This window comes from Ictalurus punctatus, chromosome 17 (genome assembly GCF_001660625.3).
Source record: "Ictalurus punctatus breed USDA103 chromosome 17, Coco_2.0, whole genome shotgun sequence".
NCBI classification, from domain to species: Eukaryota; Metazoa; Chordata; class Actinopteri; order Siluriformes; family Ictaluridae; genus Ictalurus; species Ictalurus punctatus.
In genome coordinates this window covers 24,246,080-24,272,300 of record NC_030432.2, presented here as the reverse complement: position 1 = coordinate 24,272,300, position 26,221 = coordinate 24,246,080, and the positions used below count along the sequence as shown (strand labels likewise).

Sequence of the window (26,221 nt, the reverse complement as noted above, 5' to 3'; positions counted from 1 at the left end):
GAACTGTTTAACTCCGTCGGCCTGTTTCGACAGTGACATCTGTTGGATTTCTAAAAAACTGCCACACATTTATGTTGCTCAGTTTGTGAGACGTGCACTTTTGTTCTATCGACTTCTCCCTGTTTTCTTCATTTCCCTTTAAGGAACCATCACATCTTGGGTGGTAATATTCATCCTTCCTATCAACAGTGCCTTGAACCCCATCCTGTACACCCTGACTACCAGCTTCTTCCGAGAGCAGGTGGAGCTGATGCTGTGCCAGTGGCAAAGGCGCTCCACCCTCAAAAAGGAGCGAAAGTGCTTGTCCAGCTCAGTCATCGAGATTGAAAAGTCACGACGCCCCTACTGCACACGCGACTTCGTGCCACGGACATCCATCTTAAACTTTAAGGGCAGTTTCAGATGAATATATATTCTGTGAGTTCATAAACTGATGGAAAAGAGGTTTGGTTCCACAAGTGGAGCTTGGAGATGTGCTGATACTGTGCCTTGGCTTGGTTCTGCTTGACGTCGATTTGTATGCTGATCCAAGAAATGGTCCGCACTTATATAGCGCTTTTTAACCTTAGCAGTTCTACAAAGCGCTTTACACTGTTTCGCATTCACCCGTTCGCACACACACACACTGACACAGCAATGGCAGCAGAGCTACCATGCAAGGTGCTAGCCTGCCATTTGGAGCAAATTGAGGTTCAGTGTCTTGCCCAAGGACTTTCCGGCATGCGGTGTCATGTGGTCCGGGGATCGAACCGCCAACCCTGCGATTAGTGGACAACCCGAGCCACAGCCGCCCAGCAGTGGATACGTACACACAAAACCCGAGGCAACCTCAGTACGAGCAAAGAATGGGACTTGTACTGGACATACCACAACTTTACTAGACATGAAATTCATGTACACAAAATATGTTTGACAGAACATTGATCGTTACCAAGCGACTAGCATCTTACCGAGTAATTAAATGGACGGCTTTCTCCAAAAGACATGCAGTTAAGCTGTTTTTTCTACTGATACCTCATGCAAGTTTCTCATAAGCATTAGGAAAAGGCTACTCCGAAATGTATAACTTTATTTAAATGTTCGTAAAATAGCATAGCGCATTATGAACGCCAAGTTCATAACGCTGACACAAAGTCACAGTTGCAGGTGTGTTAAATCATGCTTGTTATTGATGTATCATTATTTCAGTATACTCATTATTTTGACTGAGCAACACAGTATTACGAGTTATTCCCTCAACATATTTCGACATATTATCTTGAAATAAATCAGTTGTTATTCAGTTGAACTAACGGCATAGCGCTTCTTTTTTTTTTTTTTACACGGTTTGCATGTAATTTTTAAAGGATAATTTGAACAGAATTAATAAAGATTTATGTATTGTGCAAAACTGTCACATCCGCCCTGATTATGTTCACATTGGCCTACCATATTCTGACCCCGCCTTCTTTTTTTATGCTTCAGTTTCCATATATGGTCATTGTTTCTTGTTCTCATTACTTTGTTGCCAAGGTTGTTAATTACTTTCACCTTCTGCTTGTTAGAAGGGTCTAATTAGTCTATTTAAACCCTCCTGTTCCTCTTGAGTTTGTGAGGTCCTGCATGTGCACAGCTGTATTACTAAGCAGTGGTCTTTAGGCTTGTTGCTAGTCTTTGGATTTTTTCCTCTTGGTACCACACACTACCACCAGTCGTTTGTACGGAAGTCATGCTGGCTGCTGGTTTCTGGGTTACTCTGCTGTGTCGTTGCTAAACTGGGTTGGATTCCTGTCTGGTGGACGGACTCCGTTTTCTGCATTAACCCTAGTAAATGTGCTTTTAGTAGGTATTTGCATCTTGTGTCCTGCAACTGTCCTCTCTTACACTGCATGGTAAAGAGTCTATTTAGATATCTTGTGTTTGTATTAAATAATATATTTATGAATCTGAAGAACTTTGACCCTGCCCATAATCTCTTAAAAGTACAATGCTGAAGAATATACTGTACATTTCAGAAATCCCTTTTTAGTAACTTTGAAGCTTTTTTTTTTTTTATTATAATTGTTTTCCCTCCCATTGTTCTGTAACGTATTTTTATAATGTTGAGTTACATGGATTTTTATGTTGCATGTTTTGTAGCTTATTTATATATGAAACAAGTTATATATAATTATGTATATATAATTATTGTATGTATATAAATATGTGTTATGTTGTCTCGATAAGCAATTTTATTCATCCCTGTAATGAAATCAGCTGCAAATACTTTTTTTTTTTTTTTTTTTTTTTTTAAATAAGGACCAATTTTTTTTTTTTTTTTTTTTTTTTTAAATCAGGGTTTCTTTTTTATTTTTATTTCATTGCATCTTGTTTTCTAATAATATTAAAGTATTTCTGTTACAATAAAATTTTAAAACATACACATATGAATACATCAGCTGTCAGGGTCACTGAAAAATACCTTCATCAGAAATGAGTTAGCATCTGCATTCTGCACAGGTAGTGGAGACTGGAGTGAAGGCCCTTTCAGGGAAACACAGCAGTCACTTAACTGTCAGAAAGAGTCAGTCTACCCAGACTGTAATGGTCTCATTCTGCCATGTTTTTTTGCATTCTCCTGCATGAGATGTTTCATGGGCACTAGAAAATTCCATCGTACTGTTTATACTTGGCAACCAGAGATACACTCTTAGAAAAAAGGCTTCCATCTAGCATTGAAGGAATGAACTGGATGTAGTATCTTCCTAGTGCAAGGAACAGTGTACGTGCTGGCTGGAGTCAAGCAGCTTTCTTAAGACTCTAGGTACAAAGAGAAGAATTATTAAAGGAAACGTTCACGTTAAATGTGCTTATATTTAAATGTTCGTGATGTGCTTGATGATCCTGGTGCTGATTTGTTGGTGATGCATTTTCATTATACTTGTGAGAAGTCAGCGGTTGTCTGACGTCACAAGGATGCATTGCTAGCACGGTTATGATGGAGTTCGATAAAAGAGCGAATTTAAACTATCTCAAGCATAATATGTAACGGTCTGATTTTAAGGTTAGCTCCTAAAAAGCGAAGAGCAAGACCTTTAATGATGCATCACAGCAGCTTTGCAGTCAAGTTCGCACAAGCATGGATGAAAAAGCTTTTGATAAACATTTGATAAGCGCTTTTAATTCTAGGTTAAAAACATAGCTGTTTGCTTTTGGGTCTGACTGAGCCCTTCTTTCTTTTAATCTTACATCATTTTTCCCCACCTCCCTATTAATCTAATCTCTTTATGCAGCGCCATCAACACTGTCATCATCGTCGTCGTCATCATCGTCATCATCATCATCATTATTATTATTATTACTACTACTACTGTTATTATTATTATTATTATTATTATTATTATTATTATTATTATTCCTACTACCACTAGTCTTTTGAATTACAGCACTTGATGAAAGTTTGAATGTTTTTAAAATGTTCTGTGTAAATAAATTTGGCTTGACTGTGGGTTTAAAAAGCAGGGATGTGTCTTATGAATATGGAGGATGATAAATTACTTAATTATAAGTAAATAAATGAATGCAGGAATGAATAAATTAAGAAAGAAAGAAAGAAAGAAAAAAAATTGCCAAAATAAATGTTGGTTGTTGTACGGAAATGTAGAAATAAATTCAAGGCATTAATTTAGTTATGCCCTTTTTCATGACCAAAATGAATGAGTTAATGTATTTATTCACACATATATTTGTTTGTTTATACTTCACATACGTCAGTTTTCGTCCCCGATTTGAGAACGAGTCAGTTCTCTGATTCGGTTCTTTTAGTTGCCTCTTTGATTCATCTCTTTGAGTCGGCTATTTGATTCAGCTCTTTCAATCGGCTCTTTTAGTTGGCTCTTTCATTCAGCTCTTTTAGCCGGCTATTTGATTCAGCTCTTTGAGTCGGCTCTTTTAGTTGCCTCTTTGATTCGGCTCTTTTAGTTGCCTCTTTCATTCAGCTCTTTTAGCCGGCTCTTTGAATCAGCTCTTTGAGTCGGCTCTCCGAGATGAACGTTAGGAGTCGACTCAAAGATTTGAATTTGGAAATTTAACAGGCAGGAAATAACGGGAGGTATAATCGGACTAGTTTATGAAGAACATGTTAGGAGGGTCACTAATGTTACAAAAGGTAACAAAGATATCTGGGGTAAAAAATAAAATAAAAAAAAAGCCATTTAATCTTTCACTTTACTTTGAAAACAGCCAAGTAGAAATATTATCCAAACTTGTGAACCTGGGTATTTCGGTTACTCATTGCGGTATACCTAATAAACTGGCAAGCCTTCTTCAGGGGATATAGTGATGATATGTAGTTAGGCTGGGATTAGGGGCAGGTGGGGCGCTGGTGCTCTGCCAGTGAGAGGGAGAGAGGAGGAGGAGGAGGAAGAGGAGGAGGAGGACGCGCGCTGCGGGGGCGCGCAGTGCCGCGCTCATGGCCCAGTTGCGTCGGAGCCGCAGCTCTAAGCGCGCACCAGCTCTATGTACTCGGACCGTAACATCAGACCAGAGGATGCTGTAGAGCTCGTTTTCTCCTACGGTAGGTCTCGTGTTTATTCCATGTTTTACAGAAATGATCGCAGTGACGCGATGGTGATGCTGCAACCTGTTGCGCACTTTCAGTATTTCATTAAAGCTGCAGCATCCTGAATCTAGAGACAGTAGATACATCACCAAGTCTTGTCCACACTTTAAAGCATCCCTTTCTCTGTCTGGCTCGTGCACTGAATCTGAAACTGTTGCTTTTACTGTTTGTGAGGTTGAAGGAACAATGTGTGGGTGGATCTCCTTCATAAATAAGGACAAGTATAGACTATAAAATCCCCCAGGAGATTTCTCTCTTGGTTAATATGTCACCTTGTGTCTGTTTTGGAAGGTACAGAGCACTGGCCATGACAGCAACCCACATCCTATAATAGATTCAAAAGAATTGCAGGTGTAACTGACCACAAAAAAAAAATGCTCAAATGAATCATTCAGACGAATCACACGAGTTAAAAGACTGAAGTTCATTTTAAAAGCTACATAAAGGCATATCATATGAAAGAATTTAAACTTCAGTAGAAGTCACTCTTAAAAATCACGTATTCCTCATTTAAAAAGTGCATGATGTAGTGGCCGGGTCTAACTGACTTTTAGAGCAATAAATATTTACTAGCCATTACCTGTGTTTATATGGAACGTTGACCTTGCATCAACATTTTACATATCAGAACCCCAAAAACTAGAGCAGAGGGAAGGGTAAGTGTGTTATGTAAACTGATAAAAATCCATATTGTTAATGGTTGTTACTTTATTCAGTAGAAACGCTCTTCTTGTTTCTCAGGCAACCAGATATGTGTGTTTAGTGCTCCGCTATAAATATGCGTGTGTGGGCTGTATAGCTGGATAGCAGTGCTGATACCAAGCATTTACATAATCGTGTTCCTTCCCTGTCCTTTAGTGCGCAGTGTTCTTTTTCGTGTTCATCCGCCTGCACAAATTTCCACCGAATCTCTTGCTGCTGCGAGAGTTAAAGCTTGTAACTAAACCCTAGGCCAGTCTATCACGATGTAACACACACACAAAAGTGACACAGTCCCTGTCACATAACTATAGCGTGTCATGTCATTTTGAGTCAGTTGACACCCGCGAAAAGGTGTAACGCTCCATTGTTTGCCTGGCGTGTTTCCTTTTCCTGTCCAAAAAAGGGATGGACAATGAGCGTTTGTTATGCGTATCGATGACCGATGCAAGACGAACATAATCACCTGGCTGTAACTGGATACTTAGGTGCAGAGCCTAAGATCAAGACAGGCTTTGCACCTGCTTCCCTGTGCTGCTATTGGCTAATGGGACTTTATATCCTCCTCTGAATAGGCACTCTGTGTTTGTATTTGCTGAAATGCGTGTTGGCTCCACCTTGAACTGTTGACGGACAGGCAGTTTTGAGGACAGGTGCCTGGACCTGTGGATATAAGGACCTGAATAGTCTGAAAGCCCTCATTATCAGTGAAGCAGAACGCGCTAGCCCTTTGACAGGAGCAGTCTCAACTCTGGGAACATAGTACCCCGGTTCATGTCCCTTTGGGCTTCAGGACTAGTCCCGGCGCAGTGACGGATATTAGTTAGGTGAGCTAAACTCTAATATCTTCCACAGTTAAGAGATTAGAGTTGAACAGTTTATTACATCACAGTTACATCTATGACATGAAAACACAAACTCTTAAGGACAAGCACACTTAAGGAACGACAGGCAGTAGCATTCGTGATTTCTAAATTATTTAAGTGTTTCATCTCTGTAACGCTCCACTGGATTCATGCTTGGAGTTCGTCCAAAATACCAAACATTCAACCCAAAGAAACACTAAACGTACGGCTCTTTCGTCCATCCTTTTGTGTCATTTGTACCTTGGACAATGCGTGCTTAGTTTGTCTAGGTTGAATTTCTCCTCCAAATGATGGAGTAAATATTCCACCACCATATTTCACATCCGCCTGCTGATGACGTGTTATGGATGTGTCAGCAGCACAGCGGGCTGAAGCATATCAGATTAAATGAAGATCAAATATACAGTACCGCAGGGGCTGTTTCTTTCTGTGTAATCACCTGATACAACTGTCACTGATAGGCTGCTACATGAATCTACAGTCTGGGCTAGAAAGAATTCAGCCTTGCTTAGACAGATGTTAATGGTGCTGCTGTCTGTTGACATTTTAAGGCTAAAAAATGCATGTAAAATGCTAGATTTTGAGAATAGAGTCGGAGTATTTAGAGGAAAATGTCATAATGACGTTCAAAGGGGAAAAAGTCGGAACTTCCGATGTAGATGCATGATGGAATTATCGGTAGCCTTGAAGGTCATTTTGAAAAGCTCCTGCGAATATCCCAAATTCCTGAAGGGACTGGACAATAACTTCACCAGATCGTCATTTTAACACACAAACGGTGCTCTGATATATCATATCTGATATATGTACTGCTTTATCATAGTGTTATGACTTTATTCTCGAAACAAGACCTGGACAGGAAGTAAGCGCAGGAGTAAAGTCTTTATTTACACGCTAAAGTCACTAGTACAGGAAATAATTCATCAGCCCGTTTTACACCTGTACTCATCTAGCGTTTGGCTATTGCGTGAAACAAGAAACTATACATGGAAATCATTCAACTAAGGCTATGGCATGGAACAAGAAACTAGACAAGACACGGAAACTGGTCCCGCGTGGCACCATTACACCTTTCAGTGTCTAATACCGCGCGACGTGCGCAGCAACGCGAGGGGTTTAAATACCCAGTCACAATTACTTTAATTGCTGTCAGCTGGTAACACTAGGAAACACACCCTCGCGCCTCCGCCAATAACTCAACAGGGACAGGACAGGACAAAAACCAAAACAAGTGCACATGTCCATTGTAAACAAGGTCCTATCGTCCGAGCGCACTTCAAGCACGTGCACGCGCTCTCCGGCGGACCGTGCACGTCGTCGCCGCAGCGCCATCTACCGGCGAGATCGTGACAAGTACAACTTTATTATTTATGTTGCGATTTTTTTTCTTGTCATATCAGATATTAAGATCTTTATTATGTTTTTTAACAAGCGGCCCTAAAAATGTCATACTGTTGCGCTCGGTGCCACAAAAGCCCCAAAAATATTTGGAATACTTATATGTGTGGATGCCCAAAAATTCAACCATATATTGATGGGGTTTTTTTTTTTCTATTCTTAGACCTGCTCGAGTATTTATACCAGACGTACAAGCGTATTCGATGTATTATATTACTGTCAGAATTGCTCAGTTATATGCAGAGACAGGATGGTGAAGCTGCTACCTGTTGAGCCTGTTTAGTATTTCATTACAGTTGCAGCATCCTGATGCAGAGCGACAGTAGGTGCATCACCAAGACTTATTCTCACGTTAAAGCATGCTTTTATATTTTCTGTCTGGTTTGTGCAGCGTACCTGAAGCTCTTGGAGTTACTGCTTGTTTTTCTTCAGTGTGTGGGTGAATTTTCTTCTGGGTCCTACCGGTTGTCCTTCTTCTGGAGTCTGCTTCATTTGGTTAATATCTCGCTGTTGATCTATGCTGGAAGTTACAGATCACCGGCGTTAACAGCGGAACACGTCCTGTAATAAATTCAAAGTATTACAGGTGTAAATAAGCGAGCAAAAAAAAAAAAAAGAAGGTACAAATGAATAATTCTCTGCTGTGCAAACGAATCACATGACTTGAAGGCGGTCGATTTGAAAACTTCAGAAATAATAACCATATGCCACACTTTATAAGTAGACTTAAAATGGGAGCATACGGATGTGTATGATATACAGTGGTGGCCGTGTCTAACTGACCTTTAGGGCTGTAAGTATTCACTAGCCATTACCTGTGTTTATATGGAAAGTGACTGTATATGGAACTTGCATCGATGTTTTACATATTGGAAACTAAACGCAGATGCCGGAATTAAATCCGGAACTGGATGGACCTTTGAACGACAGGGTGGTTTCGCACGCCGTTCTAGCTCATTTATACCAGCCACTTCTGTTTCACACAGTGCAATGTAAAGTTCTTTCTAATGGTCCAAAATGCATCATTAGACTCCTGTGAATGTTCATTTATTGCAAATTCAGCAAGTGTGCATTCTTCAGACTTCTGGCAGGTAGGTGTGTGTGTGTGTGTGTGTGTGTGTACTGTAGGAAGATGTAGGAGGTGGGTATTTTCACACAGGAAAGCAGTAAAGTGGGTGTGAGCTCCACATGGCATCTGAGACAGAATAGGCCTGCTCTGTTGATGATCTTAGAGACCGTACACGGTGGTGCTGTTGAATTCTCGAATCTGATTGTTGATTAATCGTCATCACAGCGTCTCTGACTGTAAATCGAATCACAGCTTTGTATTAACACGCTCGTTTTAATACACTGATGTTTTTATAGTACAGCTCAAGTCAGAAGGACTTGATGCACCAAATGTATGATGAACCAAATTGTATAAATGTTGACATGGTGAATTTTTTATTTTTTTTTGTAAGGAATTTATATTTCCATATTTAGCACTTATGGAAGGATTCTCCAGGGTTAGCAGTCTGTAACTGTCGGTAAGTTTTTTGGTTTTTTGGTTTGAAAGTATGATGTGTTGGACTTGAATGTAAAAAAAATGTACATTTGTAATCGTTGAGAAATTGCTGTGGGGTGAAAGGAGTCCAAACTGTTATTGGAGAATAATCACGTTCAGGTAACTCCGGTTTGCATCGGGCCACATCACATCATGTCATTATTATTTTCCTATAACCAATGTTTAATTATTTACGTATTAACCTTTTTTCATGTGTGGTGGCCTGGGAAAAACTTTTTCTACTATATACTGTATATATATATATATATATATGTGTGTGTGTGTGTTGTAGTTCTGAAACACTACAGACGTTACTGAATTAAATGATGTGCTTCTCTTCTTCACGTCTCTCAACCACAAATGACCACTTTATTGGTCAATTACCATTTAATTTTGTTGAAATATCTTCTCTGGCCGGTTGCCAGAATTCACCCGTCGTATTTCAAGCAACGAGGAATGTGTAAGTAAGGACTTTTATGTAACCGAACCTTTACAAATTTTAGTTTGATACACCATAGCCGTGATATACTATAGCCGTTTTTCTAGTGCCTAATGAACCGACACATTCCACGGTTGTGGAACTCCTGATATATGCATGATTTAAGAGCAGCGTATGGAGATGGATGAAGTACAGGCGTCTGGATTTCATACTGTGTCTCTCGACCTATTTCATTTGCTGTAGCAGATCAGGATCGACCTGCTTTTTCGCCTTTTCGATGTTAGACATGAAGGCCAGCAGGCGGTTAACTTTAGATGAGTTTATACTAATAATAGCTGCTTATCAATTATTCACTAGGCCTCGCTCTGCCTTTGCGATCCCAAATGTTCCTCGCCATGGCAACAGCTTGCTGAATTCTCTCGCTGGTCCGAGGTGTTGTTCTCATCGGTCGAGGAGTTCGTGTACCTCTGCTGTCATCGGTGACCTGACACACACTTGTGAATAGCAGTTAAGCAATGCATACCTGTCGCATATCGTTACATAAATATAGCACAGTCAGTTCATATTTTGAGGAAATGTTTCTGTACTTGGATTTTGCACGGTGCGGGTGTGTTATTGATTGTGCCGTATAATAACGGTGAGTGTGGATGTGTTTTTCATTGTCACTGCTCTGTTACTTAACAGCATCGACTGCACTGCAGCAGGACAAACTTTAGAGGGCGCTCTCGTATCTCCTAACCTTTGTTATGAGTGTATGAAAACATGGTGCGTCCACGGGTGCAGTGTTTCCCAGCCTATCCTCAGTCATGGCAGCCTTTGAAATGTTTCAAAAGAAATTGTGGCACCCTACAGATACGCTAACGCTAGACAGTGTTAGCTACATGAGGATGAAGTTGATGGTCCAAGAAATCGAGACCATATTCTTTTGCACTACACTACACACGCACTGTCACACGTGAATTATTAGAATAAACTACACACATACGTTACGCATACAGATGTTGACAGGTCAGTGGGGGGGGGGGGGGGGGCAGGGGGTCGAGGGGGAGGGAATTATTATTTTTAAAGCATGTAATCTTTTATTATTAATTGTTATGCGTGTGTGTCTCTCTTATTATTCCTCCGTCTGTGTTTATTATTCCAGACATCCGATATTTATCATATATATTAAATGGCGTATGCACATTTTAGCATTTTAGAAATTTTAGAAGGGCACGGCACGGTGGGGAAACATCGCATTAGCGCAGTGCCAAACCGTTCTATATGTAATTACATGAGTGGGAGATAAAATCACGCTTTAAAGTGCAGCGTCTCAATGCGGGATCAAGTGCTCACTTTAAAGGATTGAAAAGTTTATGATATTTTATTTAGGATGTGTGCCCCCCCCCTTCCGTTTGAACCACTGCTTTCCAAGATGTCTGTGCACAGATAACATGTATCTTAACTTTGTTCCACAGTATGCAGTGTGTGAACCTGATTTCACAGTTAGGTGCTCCGGATATGCAGGTGAGAAGTGTGTGATTGTGGACTGTTTAAGTTTTTATAATAAGATGTCAGTCTGGCATTTAGTTAAAGAGTGCTTTACCTGGGCATGGCATATGTTGAACGTGCAGTTTGACAGGGCTGACCTATATTTCAGGTTTGACCACTGTCAAATACACACACACACACACACACACACACACACACACACACACACACACACACAGAGCTTTAGAATAAAAAAAAAGACAATGACTGAATAGTGTCTCTACTTGTAAGAAAGTTCTAAATTTGTTTTTGGTATCCTGAAAGTTACTGCACTTTCTTCATTTACTCATATGAATAGATGCGGGTGGGGTGGGGTGGGGTGGGATGGGATGTCATGGGGTCTCACCCAACTCCAATAGAAAATAACAGCATGCCAAAAATGGAAGTGCTCAGGTGTGAACATCGTCAAAAGGAGTTTTCCTGGCTTACACTATGCCTATTCTTTAGAAAACAGAAAACACCCGTAAGGGTATACACTGTGTGTTTGTATTGCAGATGTGTGTCAACCCTGGAAAAACCTTACTCATTTAGGCATGGGCTGTTGGTGCCTCTGATTTTTTTTTAGAAGAGCAGCTGGAAAGTGGCAGATAGAGTTTAAATACTTAACTACCGATATCGGTAAAATCCCCTCTCAGTGAACCTCTAGTGGATATGGTAGATGGTAAATGGCGCACTTATAAAGCGCTTTAAATTGGTTCTCATTCACCCATTCTCACACACACACTCACACACCAGTGGTAGCAGTGCTGCCATGCGAGGCGCTAACTTGCCATCGGGAGAAACTTGGGGTTCAGTGTCTCGCCCAAGGACACTTCGGTATGTGGAGTCACGTGAGCCGGGAATCGAACCGCCAACCCTATGATTAGTGGACGACCCGCTCTACCACCTGATCCACAGCCGCCCCATACATATATATATATATATAGCCTTACATTGTGAGAATCGATTCACAGGCACATGCTTTGTTTATTATGAACGACTCTTTAAGTTAAATGTGAATCGATTGACAAAACAAATGTAACTGTCTCAAATGTGGCTGAGGTGGCAGAGCGGGTTGTCCACTAATCGTAGGGTTGTCTCCACATACCGAAGTGTCCTCGGGCAAGACACTGAACCCCAAGTCGCTCCCGATAATAAGTTAGCGCCTTGCGTGGAAGCTCTGCTACCATTGATATGTGTGTGTGTGTGTGTGCGTGTGTGTGTGTGTGAGTGGGTGAAGGAGACACAATGTGAAGCGGTTAATTTACCGTTCACTATAGCAGCAACACTGGATACGAGAATAAAACAATGCGACCGTATTGAATGGAAAGGTTGAAAGTGATGAAAATTGTAGGAGTGCGTCAGTTAAAATGCACACTTCCACTGGAACGTCTACAGATAAACAGATAACAACGTGGACACTATAAGTGTAACAGCAAAATAGAGATTACAGTGTGATTGTGTAGGTTAATACGGGTCGTGCAGCTCGAATCATTTGACAATTCCTCTTCCAGACTACTGGAGCATGAGCACAGAGCGCTTCGTTTTGTACAGGGAATGACTGTTGTAAGGAAATGGCTTGTTTGTGATCGCTGCTTTAAGGAGGGGAGTTTTTGCAAATTGCACACCCTGGCTGACCACCACGCTTCCTCTCTGCGAATAGCACTCTCTCTCTCTCTCTGTCTCTCTCTCTCTCTTTCTCTCTCTCCACCTGCCCATTTCCATAAGCTGCTGCTGCTCTGTAACTGGCTGAACTGCTCTGACAAGTGTAGGGAGTGTTAAAATATGCCAGCCTGGATCTCTTCACACACCCATATACACACACACACACACACACACACACACACAGACAGACTCTCTCACGAGGAACAACACACACACATAAAAAGACTCAACTCAACCCAAGGGAAAGTTATACTACAAGAGTGAAAGAATGGGAGAGGGAGAGCTGGACTGAGATGGCAGACGTAAAGTAAATCAGATGTCAGTGTTTCTGTGGAGGAAAGGTTGAAGAGCAGCAGGCACTGTGCCAGCTGGAGATGCCATACCCGGAGCAGACGGACTCGTGCACATGGCACGACAGGATGATGCTTGAGCAGATGGCTAATTTACCCGAGGACTTCCGGGGCAAGCTGAAGAAGATGCGCTACAAAAACCGGCCCAGCATTCTATCACGTAGGTGATGTTCAGACTCTGCTGGATTTCTGAGCGTAGGACAGACAGGAAAGTCCAGACCGATAAATTGCAGCTACTACTCTCAAGCAGGCGTGAAATGCCTTACCTCATGGTCATGTTTATAATGGTTAGCTCGAAAATTTTACGTCTCGTCGCTAAGACATCGCACACATTAGGGGTAGAAGTACAAGGTGCTAGATTTCTTCTATAGAGTTGAATCAGGTTTCTCTCAGGCAGTTCATTTGTTATCGAGTGGCATGTTTTGACATGGCTGATGTACAAAGGTGTGGGCGAGTGTTTATATTATTGCTGCTCATTTAACCTGCTAAACCTCATTATGTTCTGGGCTGGAAAAAAAAAAAACACACTGGCTGAATTCTAGTAAATCAAAAAGTAGTGGGATTTCCGTACACAGTCAGTGTCACACTTTCAGGTTGGTCTTTTGGGACAGCTATGTGTTGTAGTAAAACGGACACGACCATAATCAGTTCAGCTTGTAGTTAGATTGGTGTTGTTAACTCTTTTCAAGTGAAAGTAGCAGGTAGAAGTAGAATTTTGCTCAAGCAGGTGCTGGAAGACAGCAGATGATGTCATCGAATAATTTGTATATTATTTCAGTCGTGATGGTCATTTGCATATCAAAACATGTTCCATGAAAAAGGAACATTCACATTCACAGAATACAGCACAATACAGGGAAGCAGTAGTAGTGAGTAGGCAGGAATTAGACATAGCAGAAATGGTTACGGATGGAGTAACTCCTATTAAAATGAAGAACAAAGTGTGTGGGTGAACAAACAATGGCGATCAGTGATTGGTTGTTGGGAATAATGGCGATCAGTGATTGGTTGTTGGGAATAATGGTGATCAGTGATTAGTTGTTGGGAATAATGGTGATCAGTTGTTGGGAATAATGGTGATCGGTGATTAGTTGTTGGGAATAATGGTGATCGGTGATTAGTTGTTGGGAATAATGGCGATCAGTGATTAGTTGTTGGGAATAATAGTGAGTTACTGCTTGTTGGGAATAATGGCGATCAGTGATTAGTTGATGGGAATAATGGTGATCAGTTGTTGGGAATAATGGTGATCAGTGATTAGTTGGGAATAATGGCGATCAGTGATTAGTTGTTGGGAATAATAGTGAGTTACTGGTTGTTGGGAATAATGGTGATCAGTGATTAGTTGTTGGGAATAATAGTGAGTTACTGGTTGTTGGGAATAATGGTGATCAGTGATTAGTTGTTGGGAATAATGGTGATCAGTGATTAGTTGTTGGGAATAATAGTGAGTTACTGGTTGTTGGGAATAATGGTGATCAGTGATTAGTTGTTGGGAATAATGGTGATCAGTGATTAGTTGTTGGGAATAATAGTGAGTTACTGGTTGTTGGGAATAATGGTGATCAGTGATTGGTCGTTGAGAAACAATGGCACCAGCACAACTCAGTCAGACTTTACACACAGGTGATGATCTGACAGGACCTGGCCCCTCAACTCATATATCCAACAGCTGTGATCTGAAAAACTCCTCCTCAAAAACAAAAAAGAAGCGAAATTGCAAAAGGAATCTAAACAGTTGCCAAATCGCTGAGTTGACATTGCTGAATTAGATAGCGAGTGTCAATATGTCCATGGTGCTATATGTACCTTTTAGTCGTTAATGAAATCTATATGCAAGTTTCTCCTCTTCTCTTTTCAGACTCTTAAATGCTAGAAGATCACTTGTGATTGAGAAACATATTGAAATTCAGGAACGTTTGTAGTTTTCTGAATTTTTATAATTTTCCAGGGTTTTCCCCCGGAAGACTCTGCTGAAGAGTTCACCCTAGACCTTTTCTGGATTTCCCCAAAAGGACGAATCAAATAACTTAAAATGTATATGCCATTGAAAGTGTACAGTTTTAAGTACACTTATTACTCGTACAGTATTTAACAGCTTGTGGTGTTTTTTTTTTTGTGGTGAATTTAATCCACAGCAGTGTTTCAGCTTTAACGCTGGTCTTTTGTATCCACATGGACTCCTCTGTATAAACACTGTCATTCGTGTTAAGTCAGCACAGTGTGGGTGTTCTTGTGGTGATTGGGTTGTTGTTTTGTTGTTCTGAGAAAATGCACATTTTCAGTTGACGTTACTCTTGGGACGAGACATATTTAGGGAAGGAGGAAATGTTTGACTTGGTGACAGTTGGCGGAAGAGCAACAAAGAAAAAAAAAATGCATGCAGTTTAGAAAGAGTCAAGAGACTGAAGTGAAAGTAAAAGAAGAGATAGAAGCCCAAAGAGTGAAAGGGAGGAAGGGAGGGAGGGAGAGCTGGAACGTGGCGAGAAAAGGGAGGACATGGGGGGGGGGGGGGATTGGGTGCTTGAAGGGAGTTTACTTAGTTCTGATAATCCACAGGGATGTATTCATCCATCCAACATGCTTTACATTCTTGTCCTTCGCCCCGGTCTAAAATGCTTTTAATAAACTGTTAATGTGACAGCTCAGAGCTGCCTACGCTCACGCTCTCTTAAGTACTTGTTGACCTTTTGTACGACCTTCAATAGCTGAGCAGAAACTTGTTTTTATTGTGTACCGACAATGTGTAATAGTTCTTCAGGATGTTCTTACATAAGCATATGTTTCTTGTCTATTTGAGTCAAGCCCTGGTGTGTTTTTCCCCCAGCGGAAACGCAGCATTGACGCTCGGTTGTGGACCAAAACAGCAGTCAGAATGTCTGAGCGAGGCGCTCTCAGTCTAGTTCCGAGAGAGAGCGAGAGAGAGAGCGCAGTTCAATTGCAGTGAGAGCGAGATTCGACTGTGAAACACGCCTTGTATTTTGGACTAAAAGGACGAATGCGAGTGTTTCCATGTGGGTCATAGGATTTAAAATGTGATGATGACTTGAGAGAAACTCATAATCTCTTTTCTTATTTGTTCTCTGTTTTACAAGTTAATGTTAGAAATATAACTATGAAGATTGATTTTGTGTGCCACTATTATGGGACAGTGGTGGGTTAGCGCTTAAGGCTCTGGGTTATTGATCAGAAGGTCGGGGGTTGAAGCCCCAGCACTGCCAGGCTGCCACTGTTGGGAGAGACCTTGTTGGCTGTATCATAGCTGACCCTGCGCTCTGACCCCCAACTTCCTGACATGCCGGGGTATACGAAGAAAAGAATTTCACTGTGCGTATGTATACGTGATCGATAAAGACTCGTTATCGTTATTTTCGACTCTTACTGCGAGTCACATTCCAAGAAGCCACACTTAATTTAAATGTGTATATGCGCTACCTCGGCTAGACACTCTAGAGACTCAGTGGAACAACCGAAAGCAAGAAAACGAACATGAAAATATTTCGAAACGTGAATGAACATGAATTTACAAGCATGACGGTAAATGACGAGGAGAAACCAAAATGCCAACGCTTTCAGCGACAGAAAATCCGTTGGTAAATTTTGGGTCGTTTGGGAATCCCTGGATTAACAAGTGTGAGAGTGCGCTTGGTCGGGAAATGTTTTCCAGTACGTCTCACATGTTACTAGGACAGAGATTTTGAACTTTCATTTTCCAGATTATTGGTGTTCCTCTTTAAAGGCTGCAGACACAAAAACGTGGTCTTGGTTTTGACTCCTTTACTTGAAGCACATTTTTTTATTTTAACTAATTATCATTTCAAAATGTTGTAATTCTCTCGTGACTGTTTAAGGGCCTGACTGATCTACCCCGTGACACAGTCAGCGGATATTAAGGTTCCCCTCACTAATCAGTAAAAAGCACATGGCCTATAAAGAAAACTGTATGGACATGATGCTATTTTAAACACCAATCACATGATACTGTAAGGTTCTAGAGATCTTTTGTCGTTGTTGTTTAACACATCTAAACAACATAAAACACAGAAACTTTTGTATCAGACCACCCCATTTTCAGATGAGCAAAAGTATTGGAACAGATTGAACTCTTGAAGTGAATGAAAGTAAATAACACTTAATATTTGGGTACATATCCCTTGCTTGCAATAACTCCGTCAAGCCTGCGACTCATTGACGTCACCAAATTGTCGGCTTCTTGTTTTGTGATGATTTTCCAGGCTTTTACCGCAGCTTCTTTTAGTTTTCGGGGGGGTTCTCCTTTCAGTCTCCTCTTCAGGAATTGAAATGCATGCTCAACTGGGTTAAGGTCTGGTGAATGACTCGGCCAGTCTAAAACCTTCGACCCCCCGATATCATTTATCCCATCCCGGAAGGATATTTTCTTCTTTTCACTGCTACATAAAAGGCCAGCTGGACTAATAAACATAAGTCAATGCATTATGTAATGAAGGTCAAGTAGCTGACTAAAGATGAAGCTAATAAGATTACTAAAGCAGTGTCCTGGGCCAGCATGGCATGTGTACACAGATGGATTGGAGATGAGTAATAACCTACAAACCCACTGATTCAGTAATCTGATTCATCCTTGTTATTACATGCTCTACAGGACAGAACAAATAGTTGCAGTAGGAATCAATATGAGGAACGTTCGTTTTATTTAAGTGAAAATGCAGCTATTTTATCTCAGTTAATCCTCTGGTACAGCTTCTTCACAAACGATTCACTCAGTAGAAAAGTGTTGTATCTGCCTTTTAGTTTAATATCTGCCTTTTAGCTTCGTCTAATCTTATTTATTGATTTTAAACCAGTGCTTTCTTTTCCACCAGCGAGCCAAAGAACGTGGGAAAACTTCAGCAAATGCTAGCTAGCAACAGTTTCGTTTCTAACGTCTCAAACGTTAGCTAGCATGCTAACTCTGACCACAGAAACTGATCTGAATACGCATTGTTAGCTGGCCCGGTACGAACTTACTTTATCAATACTAAGTGTGCAGCAGATTGCTGATAGTGATGAGTGTTATGGTGTCTCATTCTCACTGTCAGATCTCTTAAAGTTTAGACGTGAGAAATTGAGTAGACTCCTCGAAGCTGACTGGTGCTAAGCAGTGGTCTTATGACTTGACGAGTTTATGACTGTTAAGAAATGTGATGAGTAGAAATCGGAGATTTTTCTTTTAAAATGTAGTGAGTAAATGTTGGAAGTATCAGGTGAAAGGAAAAACTCACTAGTGATTTTAGGTAACAGTCCAATTGCCATCATTTATTCAAATATCAGGGACATCAGATATACTTTAACTTTAGTTCGAATTCATTTATTCATTCATTTTAAGTAAGGGTAGTGTATGAAAAGTCATTGCAATCTGATTGCCAGGTGTATTTTTTTAATGTATTCTACTCCCATTACAGCTACTTGACTTCTATAATCAGATTATACAGAATAATCCAGATTTTATGAACTTCATTACCATCCAGTGCTAGGTCAGCATTAAAACCGGAGTTGCTTGTTATCACCTTGCAACTGGAAATAGTCATACCCATACACTATTTCATAATACACCATGTCAGTCCTCTGAGGCTTTATTTAAATTTGCAGAATGTCCACCTGACATCGGTGAATGAGTAAAAAACTCTCTCTCTCTCCTCATAATGAGAGTTTGCGCCTTCTGAGATATTGAATTTTGCCTGAGTGACAGCACAGGTATGCTACGTCTGTGCCAGCCCAGCATGTGGTAAATGTTTGGGATTCTTGAGGACAGACAGACAGCTGATCTCTCACTGAGGCACCAGAGAAGGTTCAGATTGCTGATTGTGCTAAATGCATCAACAGGTCATATTAAAAGCATCAGTGTTACATTTACCACTACGCTGATAAAGTCACTTCTGTTAGCTGGGGTACACACCGATAAGGTCACCTCCGTTAGCCGGGGTACACACCGATAAGGTCACTTCCGTTAGCCGGGGTACACACCGATAAGGTCACCTCCGTTAGCTGGGGTACACACCGATAAGGTCACCTCCGTTAGCCGGGGTACACACCGATAAGGTCACTTCCTTTAGCCGGGGTACACACCGATAAGGTCACTTCTGTTAGCTGGGGTTCACACCGATAAGGTCACCTCCGTTAGCCGGGGTACACACCGATAAGGTCACTTCCGTTAGCCGGGGTACACACCGATAAGGTCACTTCCGTTAGCCGGGGTACACACCGATAAGGTCACCTCCGTTAGCTGGGGTACACACCGATAAGGTCACCTCCGTTAGCCGGGGTACACACCGATAAGGTCACCTCCGTTTGCTGGGGTACACACCGATAAGGTCACCTCCGTTAGCCGGGGTACACACCGATAAGGTCACTTCCGTTAGCCGGGGTACACACCGATAAGGTCACTTCCGTTAGCCGGGGTACACAACGATAAGGTCACCTCCGTTAGCCGGGGTACACACCGATAAGGTCACTTCTGTTAGCCGGGGTACACACCGATAAGGTCACCTCCGTTAGCCGGGGTACACACCGATAAGGTCACCTCCGTTTGCTGGGGTACACACCGATAAGGTCACCTCCGTTAGCCGGGGTACACACCGATAAGGTCACTTCTGTTAGCCGGGGTACACACCGATAAGGTCACCTCCGTTAGCTGGGGTACACACCGATAAGGTCACCTCCGTTAGCCGGGGTACACACCGATAAGGTCACTTCTGTTAGCCGGGGTACACACCGATAAGGTCACTTCTGTTAGCCAGGGTACACACCGATAAGGTCACTTCTGTTAGCCGGGGTACACACCGATAAGGTCACCTCCGTTAGCCGGGGTACACACCGATAAGGTCACCTCCGTTAGCTGGGGTACACACCGATAAGGTCACCTCCGTTAGCCGGGGTACACACCGATAAGGTCACCTCCGTTAGCCGGGGTACACACCGATAAGGTCACCTCCGTTAGCCGGGGTACACACCGATAAGGTCACTTCCGTTAGTCAGTACAAAGTACAATATATTGTATTCAAGGTAAAAACAATCATGTCTACCAATCTTCCATATAGCCATTAATCAGGTGTAAAGACAATGAAACAGATGAGTAATGTCTGATTCTGGGGATTTAACTATATTGCAGATGTAGATTTTAGTCATATACATTTGTTAGTTGTTAAGAAATTCCCTTTTTTAAACACTCCTACATTCAGTGGATTTGAAGTGTGCTGCTAGTCCACAGTGGTCATGTCTACATGAGTTAACACTAGTCCAGTTTTGCAGTGAGGAAATCCCACATGGAAGTTAAGTTTAAGCAACCCAAGCCTAACTTTACATAAATGTGTCGGGGTGCAGTGGGTAGTTTAGCTTCTCCAGAGCTCTCCTGAGCTCTGTTTGGAGTTTTTCATGTTCTCGCTATGTTTGCATAGGCTTCCCTTAGGTTCTCAGGGTTCCTTATATCAACAAAACATACCAGTAGGTGACTTGGCTCTAATAAACTGCTCTTACATGTGAATGAGTGTGAGATTGTGTATGTGCCTGGTGTCTTGCAGTGGACTGGTGTAACATCCAGGGTGTGTTCCCAGCTTGTGCTTAGTATTACAGGGATGGGCTCCAGGTTCTACGCATCCCTGACCAGTATTAAATGGTTCCTGAAGATGAACGAATGTATGATTCTTATGCATTTACAGTTCTGCACTAGTGACATGTTAGTGAGTTCAAAATCCCTGAAGGTTGTGAGTTCAAATCCAGGGACTGGCAGAGAGCCAGTTGCTTTGGATATAAATGTCAAATGAATATACATGACCTACAGTATTACACAGACTGGTGACCAATTAAAGGAAAATACAACATACAGCGTGTTAGTGAGGTTTTGGGACGGCCACGTCACACCAAAATCTCCAAAAGGTATTCCGTAGGGTCGAGATAAAGTGACTGTGAAGTCCACAGGTTATAATTTGCATTCTTTTCATCCTCAACAAACCATTTAGTGAACCCTCGTGCCCTGTGTATGGGGGCGGAGTCATCCTGGAAGAGATCGCCGCCGTCAGGATAGAAATGTTTTATCATAGGATAAAGGTCATCAGAAGAACGTTGTATTGATTTGCAATGACTCTTCTCTCAAAGGCGTTCCGAATCATGCTGACAAAAATAAATGCCCCCTCACAGCCTAACAGAGTCATCAGTTTTTCCTTTAATTTGTCCGTCTGCTTTATCTAGTGGTGTGTCATCACTTTAGTCGCTTTACCTTGTGATCATTTCTGATGATGCTGTTACAAAAGACAGCCTTTTTTTTTTATTTATTTATTTTTTTTAAAGAAAACCCACTGATCGGGCTAAAAATCTGAGCGCCATTAATTAGTTATTTTCCCTTTGGGGATTTGGATGAACAGAGATAGCCCTGAACAGCCTGGATGCTACATGTCCTGGGCCAGACAGTTCTGTTAGTAAGAGTCCCTCTCTGAGATGAGAACAGAGGTTATAATTAGCCACACTGACTAAGAGGATTTCTCCTCACTGCATTCCCGGTCTCCAAGCAGTGTCTGATCCAGCGATGGTATTAAAACCATCCTGCCTCTGAGAGAGAGAGAGAGAGAGAGACAGAGACAAAGAGAAAGAGGGAGGGAAAGGAGGAAGGGGAGAGCTGGAGCGGCGTGTATTCTGGTCAGCAGCAGCACTGCTTTATCGCATCACTTTCAGGCAGAGAGAGCAGCGTACACCACCTGCCTGCTCACGGCCTGGCTGCAGCAGGCAGGGGGGCAAATACATACACATACACAGACACACACAAAGCGGAGCATCAAAAGAATGCCCACTCTTCACGGGACAGCCAAACACGACATGGCCAGCCAGCAGGACTCAGGGTTCTTTGAAATCAGCATTAAGTCTCTGCTGAAGTCCTGGAGCAGCAGTGAGTAACTTCATCACTCTGTGCAAAGGGAAGTGTTGTTGTTGTTGTTGTTGTTGTTCTTGTCATTTCTACTTAGACTGAAGAGGTTTTTAGATTTTATCTCTCATTCCATTTAGCATGTAATATGATTATTGATGGTTTGATGTATCGCTGTGTCCTCTGAGCTTACTCTCTTGACTATGAGATGGAGATGCTTGCTTCTTGTTTTTATAAGCACTTGCGTAATGCATTTACATTTATGACATTTGGCAGATGCTCTTATCCATACTGACATGCAGAAGTGCCTTGTTGCCTTGAAAACAAACAAACAAACAAACAAACAAACAAACAGAACTTCCTGCTTGTTCAGGTAATAGATATGGAACAATGATATCAGCTAATCGATTGTGCAATGCGTCATGTGTTTCTCTTTGAACTGATGAGCAAAACATAACTGACTTTTACATATGCTCCTGCACACTTTTATTTTTTAATTATTATTGAAATGACCTGCACGTATTCACAGCCACTGGCAAGTAATGGTAGACTGCTGAAAAAAAAAAAACAATAGAAACCATTACATAAATTCTAATGGTCCCACTACAAACCATCAGCTGTTAACCATTAAAACCATTACTAAATGGTTTCCGTTACATAGTGGGACGTATTAAAGATGTAGGTCCTTAATGGTATCCATTAGACATAACCAATAGAAGACAACAATTTACCAGTAGAAACCCACAGGGACCATTACAGTTTCCATTAAAACCAAGACGATTCCCATTATAACCATTTCTTTTGTTTGTTTGCTTGTTTTTTTTTTTTTTTTCCAGTAGGAACATTAAAATGTGGAGCTTTTACCGTCAAATTACACATACAAATCCTTAGAAAATTCAAAGAAGTATTAGAACTATGAATTCATTTCTGACAGTCGATAACAGAAATAGATTCAGACGGATGAAAATGTTAATATCATGGCTGCAACACAGGGAGCCAAAATTGAGATGCATAAAAATCAGGTTATGATCATATCACGGGACCGTAAATTGAAACGCGATCGGATTGTGTGACGCCGAAAGATTCTCAGTCCTACTGTAGCAAACTGATCAGCGTCTAAAAACAGCTAATGCGCTACGTGAAACAGGAGTCTGAGACGTATAGTAAATGTTCGGTCTTTTCACGTTGCAGTACATTTTCGCTGTAAGTGCGTGTTTAGATTCATGATTGAGTTACGTACTGGAGCATCTTCAGTCTGGATTTAAAGACAATACGGGACAGCCAGGGAACGTCCTTTCCTTTATATGAATGCCACAGAATCTTCCAAAAAAAAAAAAAAAAACCCAAAACAGTTGGTTTTCTAACTCAATGTCCGTATTTAGATCTGTAGTCTGAAGGGTTTCAGGATAACTGTTAACAACTTACTCCATGTCATGCTGCACGATCACTGGCTACTCTGCCCTTTTAGAAACACTGACTAATTCAGCCAATTGAGTACCCAAAAAGGCATTTTATGTTGGTGGGTAAAGCCAGACTGTACTGGTTTGACTGGCTTTAGGTGTGTTTTCATACTTGCGTCCTGTTTAAAGGAACCAAACCCAGACCCCTTAAAGTGGACCAAGAGGAGCACCAAGTGAAAAAGGCCCAGTTCTCTTTACATCCACATTGTCCCTGTCCCTGACCTTTTTGGTCTACCTAAGCAGTAATGGGGTCTCGGACGTCTTTGTGTTCATGCTGTTCAGTCCTCTTGCAGTGTTGTGCATTGTGGGTACAGCAGTATTGTGCAGCTAAATAGGTAAAGCAAGTTTGCAATGAATGTACCATTATCATCCTCATTGATGTCAGAACTTCCTCCATCCGTGACGCTATTGTGTCCGTGCAAGAATCCTGTCTAACAAATCGTAGAGAGGCCACTTGACCTCGGCCGCCTGTCCGCTAGATCGCAGATAATCCATGTTTGGCCATATATTTCTGGTGTAATTTTTTAACTCTAACCCAGTGTGAGGTGGTCTGCTTGAATTCTGCTTAAATTCTTTTGCTGAAAACTGAAGAAACCCTTTTTTCAAATTTCTGTGGGTGGTGGATCGTTGGTTCTTAATATAGTCCTCCTTCCAAATTTGGAGAAGTGCAACCGTTTCCTCATCTGTTTATAACATCCCCTTTCCAGCAGAAACCGCCATGTTGAATGGCACGATTTGTACAGAAGCCTGTATGAGAATTTGTGACATTTTCATCCCATACCACTAGCAGAAAGTGAACCGTACTCAGACCACCTCCCAAGATGGTCTTGGTTCAGTTTGCTTAAAAAGGGTCTGAGATGGTTTGGAGTTCACACGTGGGCCAAAACTCCAGCAAACCGTGCTCAGACCCCTGAACAGGACCGAGTCTGAAAACACCTTAAGTTAAGTGGTAGTGGTCTTTTTCTTTTTTTGGCTTTGTAAACTGTAGGTGTGTTGCACAGTGACACTATCCGTACCTGTATGTGTTTAACGCCCCAAATATTCATAGGTATCAGTATTTTGATTTAAAGTGTCCGTTGGATTGCCCGTCTGGACCCTCTACACCTACAGCAGAGGGCAACAGGCTAATAGGTCCCGTTTAGAAAGCTAGAACCAATTCTAAAGAATTCTTGAAAAAAAAAAAAAAAAAAACCTGGAGTGTTTTGATTTCCTGAAACACGTGAAAACATTGACCGAAGCCTAGAGGTGGGAACGCCAGCACTGTCAGCATGGTGTCCATTCTGGCTCTGAAGTTCCTCAGCTTGAGCTACCTCATTCGAGTTCATAATTGGTCAAGAGATGTGTGGTGATGTGATGTATTAGTTTTGTTTGACCTGCCTGCGATATTTCCAACAAATTTAGTTGGTCCTGTTTCCCAAACTATTAAAAAAACACATCTAATAGCCTAATTTAGATCACACTGACTGTGACCAGGCGGTTACTAAGGATGAATGAATGAATTGTATCATGATGCACAAATCTAATCTCAACTATGAGAATCTAATCTAATCTCAAAACGCCCTGGTCACCTTTGTGTGCCTGTTTGTTAACTTGATGGAGGCAGCTAAGAGGACGCTAGGATACGGGTAAACTTAACTGATGCACATGACATGTTTTGTGTTTTGTGTAAAATATCTGACAGAAAAGGCTGTTCAGCACATAGCTCCAGCTCACTAGGAGCTCCATTTCTCCAGTGGGGACATCAGCAGTGGAGGATGTTCAGTTGGGAGGCAGGAGTCATGTTCATGTGAAACTTGCTGAGCTTTTTTTATTTTATTTATTTATTTTTTCATTCCTGATGCTATCTGAAGATGACCCAAAAAAAAAAAAAAAAAAAAGAACAAGTTCCTAAATGTTTCTGTGTTGTTTTGGTTCTTTTCCCCGACTCAGTGGAAAATGATCAGACTTTAACTTTAAGATGCGGCTGTGTTTTTCCACCTGTGATAAATAGAAGTAGAATGATCGTTGTTTTTTTTTGTTTGTTTGTTTTTGTTTTTGTTTTTTTTAATCCCAGTTCCCACAGTTGTAGGTTTCCCAGTATTACATTATGAAAAAGTTTGTGATGACCTTGGAATGATAATGAATGTCTTCTTCTAACCACAAATTCGGTATTTATGGCAGTTAAAACTGTGTTATTTCTGAAAATTAGTTGAAGATCAGGTCATATTTTTGGAGCAGATCATCCCAAAGGTTTCACAGCCATTATCCTCGTCGGTCGCCTGACATCTTCTCGCAGGAAGTGATGCTTCGTATATGAAACTACCTCTGCACTACACTGCTCATCTACAGTCATCAAAAAGGAGGTTTTTTTCAAGAATTTTAGACACTTCATGGTTCTAGATTTCTAGAATGGTTCCTGTTTCTGTTCTCCTGTCGCCATCTGTTCTGGGGTCCAGAGGGACAATCCAGTGGACTCCTCAGATGTACCAACCCTTACCAGAGTTAAAGAATTTCCCAGTTAACTTCATGAACGATATGACAAAGTTGAAAGGAAAAAAAACAACAACCTATGTATCATATTACGGGCCCTTCCTCGTTTCATTAGAATCACGGTTCGAGAGATTCGAGTTAATACTATTAATATTGTTAACGTAGTTTTGAGTTTTAGATTAAGTCCTATTCTTTCATCTGACCAATCAATCGGGTGCATAACTGTGATAAGTAAAATAATAACTAGAACGATGTTAATAATATTGGCACCCTGTCCAGGGTGTACCCCGCGTTGTGCCCCACGCTCCCTGGGATAGGCTCCAGGTTCCCCGTGACCCTGAAGGAAGGACACGCGGTATAGAAGATGGATGG

At 41.4% G+C, this 26,221-nt stretch overlaps 2 protein-coding genes across 8 annotated transcripts in view; both read left to right on the top strand.

Annotated features, from left to right (window-relative positions):
- rxfp2b (relaxin family peptide receptor 2b) overlaps positions 1-3,730 on the top strand; it is a 44,364-nt gene extending 40,634 nt beyond the window's left edge. For both annotated transcript variants that reach the window (XM_017490664.3, XM_017490663.3), the window contains exon 18: positions 144-3,730. In XM_017490664.3, the coding sequence (XP_017346153.1) occupies positions 144-406 (263 nt within the window). In that variant the 3' untranslated portion in view covers positions 407-3,730. The remainder of the gene's footprint in view (positions 1-143) is intronic.
- Positions 3,731-4,461: 731 nt separating this feature from the next.
- Positions 4,462-26,221, top strand: part of frya (furry homolog a (Drosophila)) — a 104,697-nt gene continuing 82,937 nt past the window's right edge. For 4 of the 6 annotated variants that reach the window (XR_008398228.1, XM_017490666.3, XM_053687403.1 and 1 more), the window contains exon 1: positions 12,789-13,208. Coding sequence is in view for 5 of the 6 variants with exons in the window: in XM_017490666.3 (XP_017346155.1) it covers positions 13,073-13,208 (136 nt within the window). In the remaining variant the exon portion in view is untranslated. Of the gene's footprint in view, positions 4,535-12,788; positions 13,209-21,723; positions 21,945-26,221 lie in introns of those variants that run through there. The other 2 variants (XM_053687402.1, XM_053687400.1) reach the window with 2 other exon arrangements.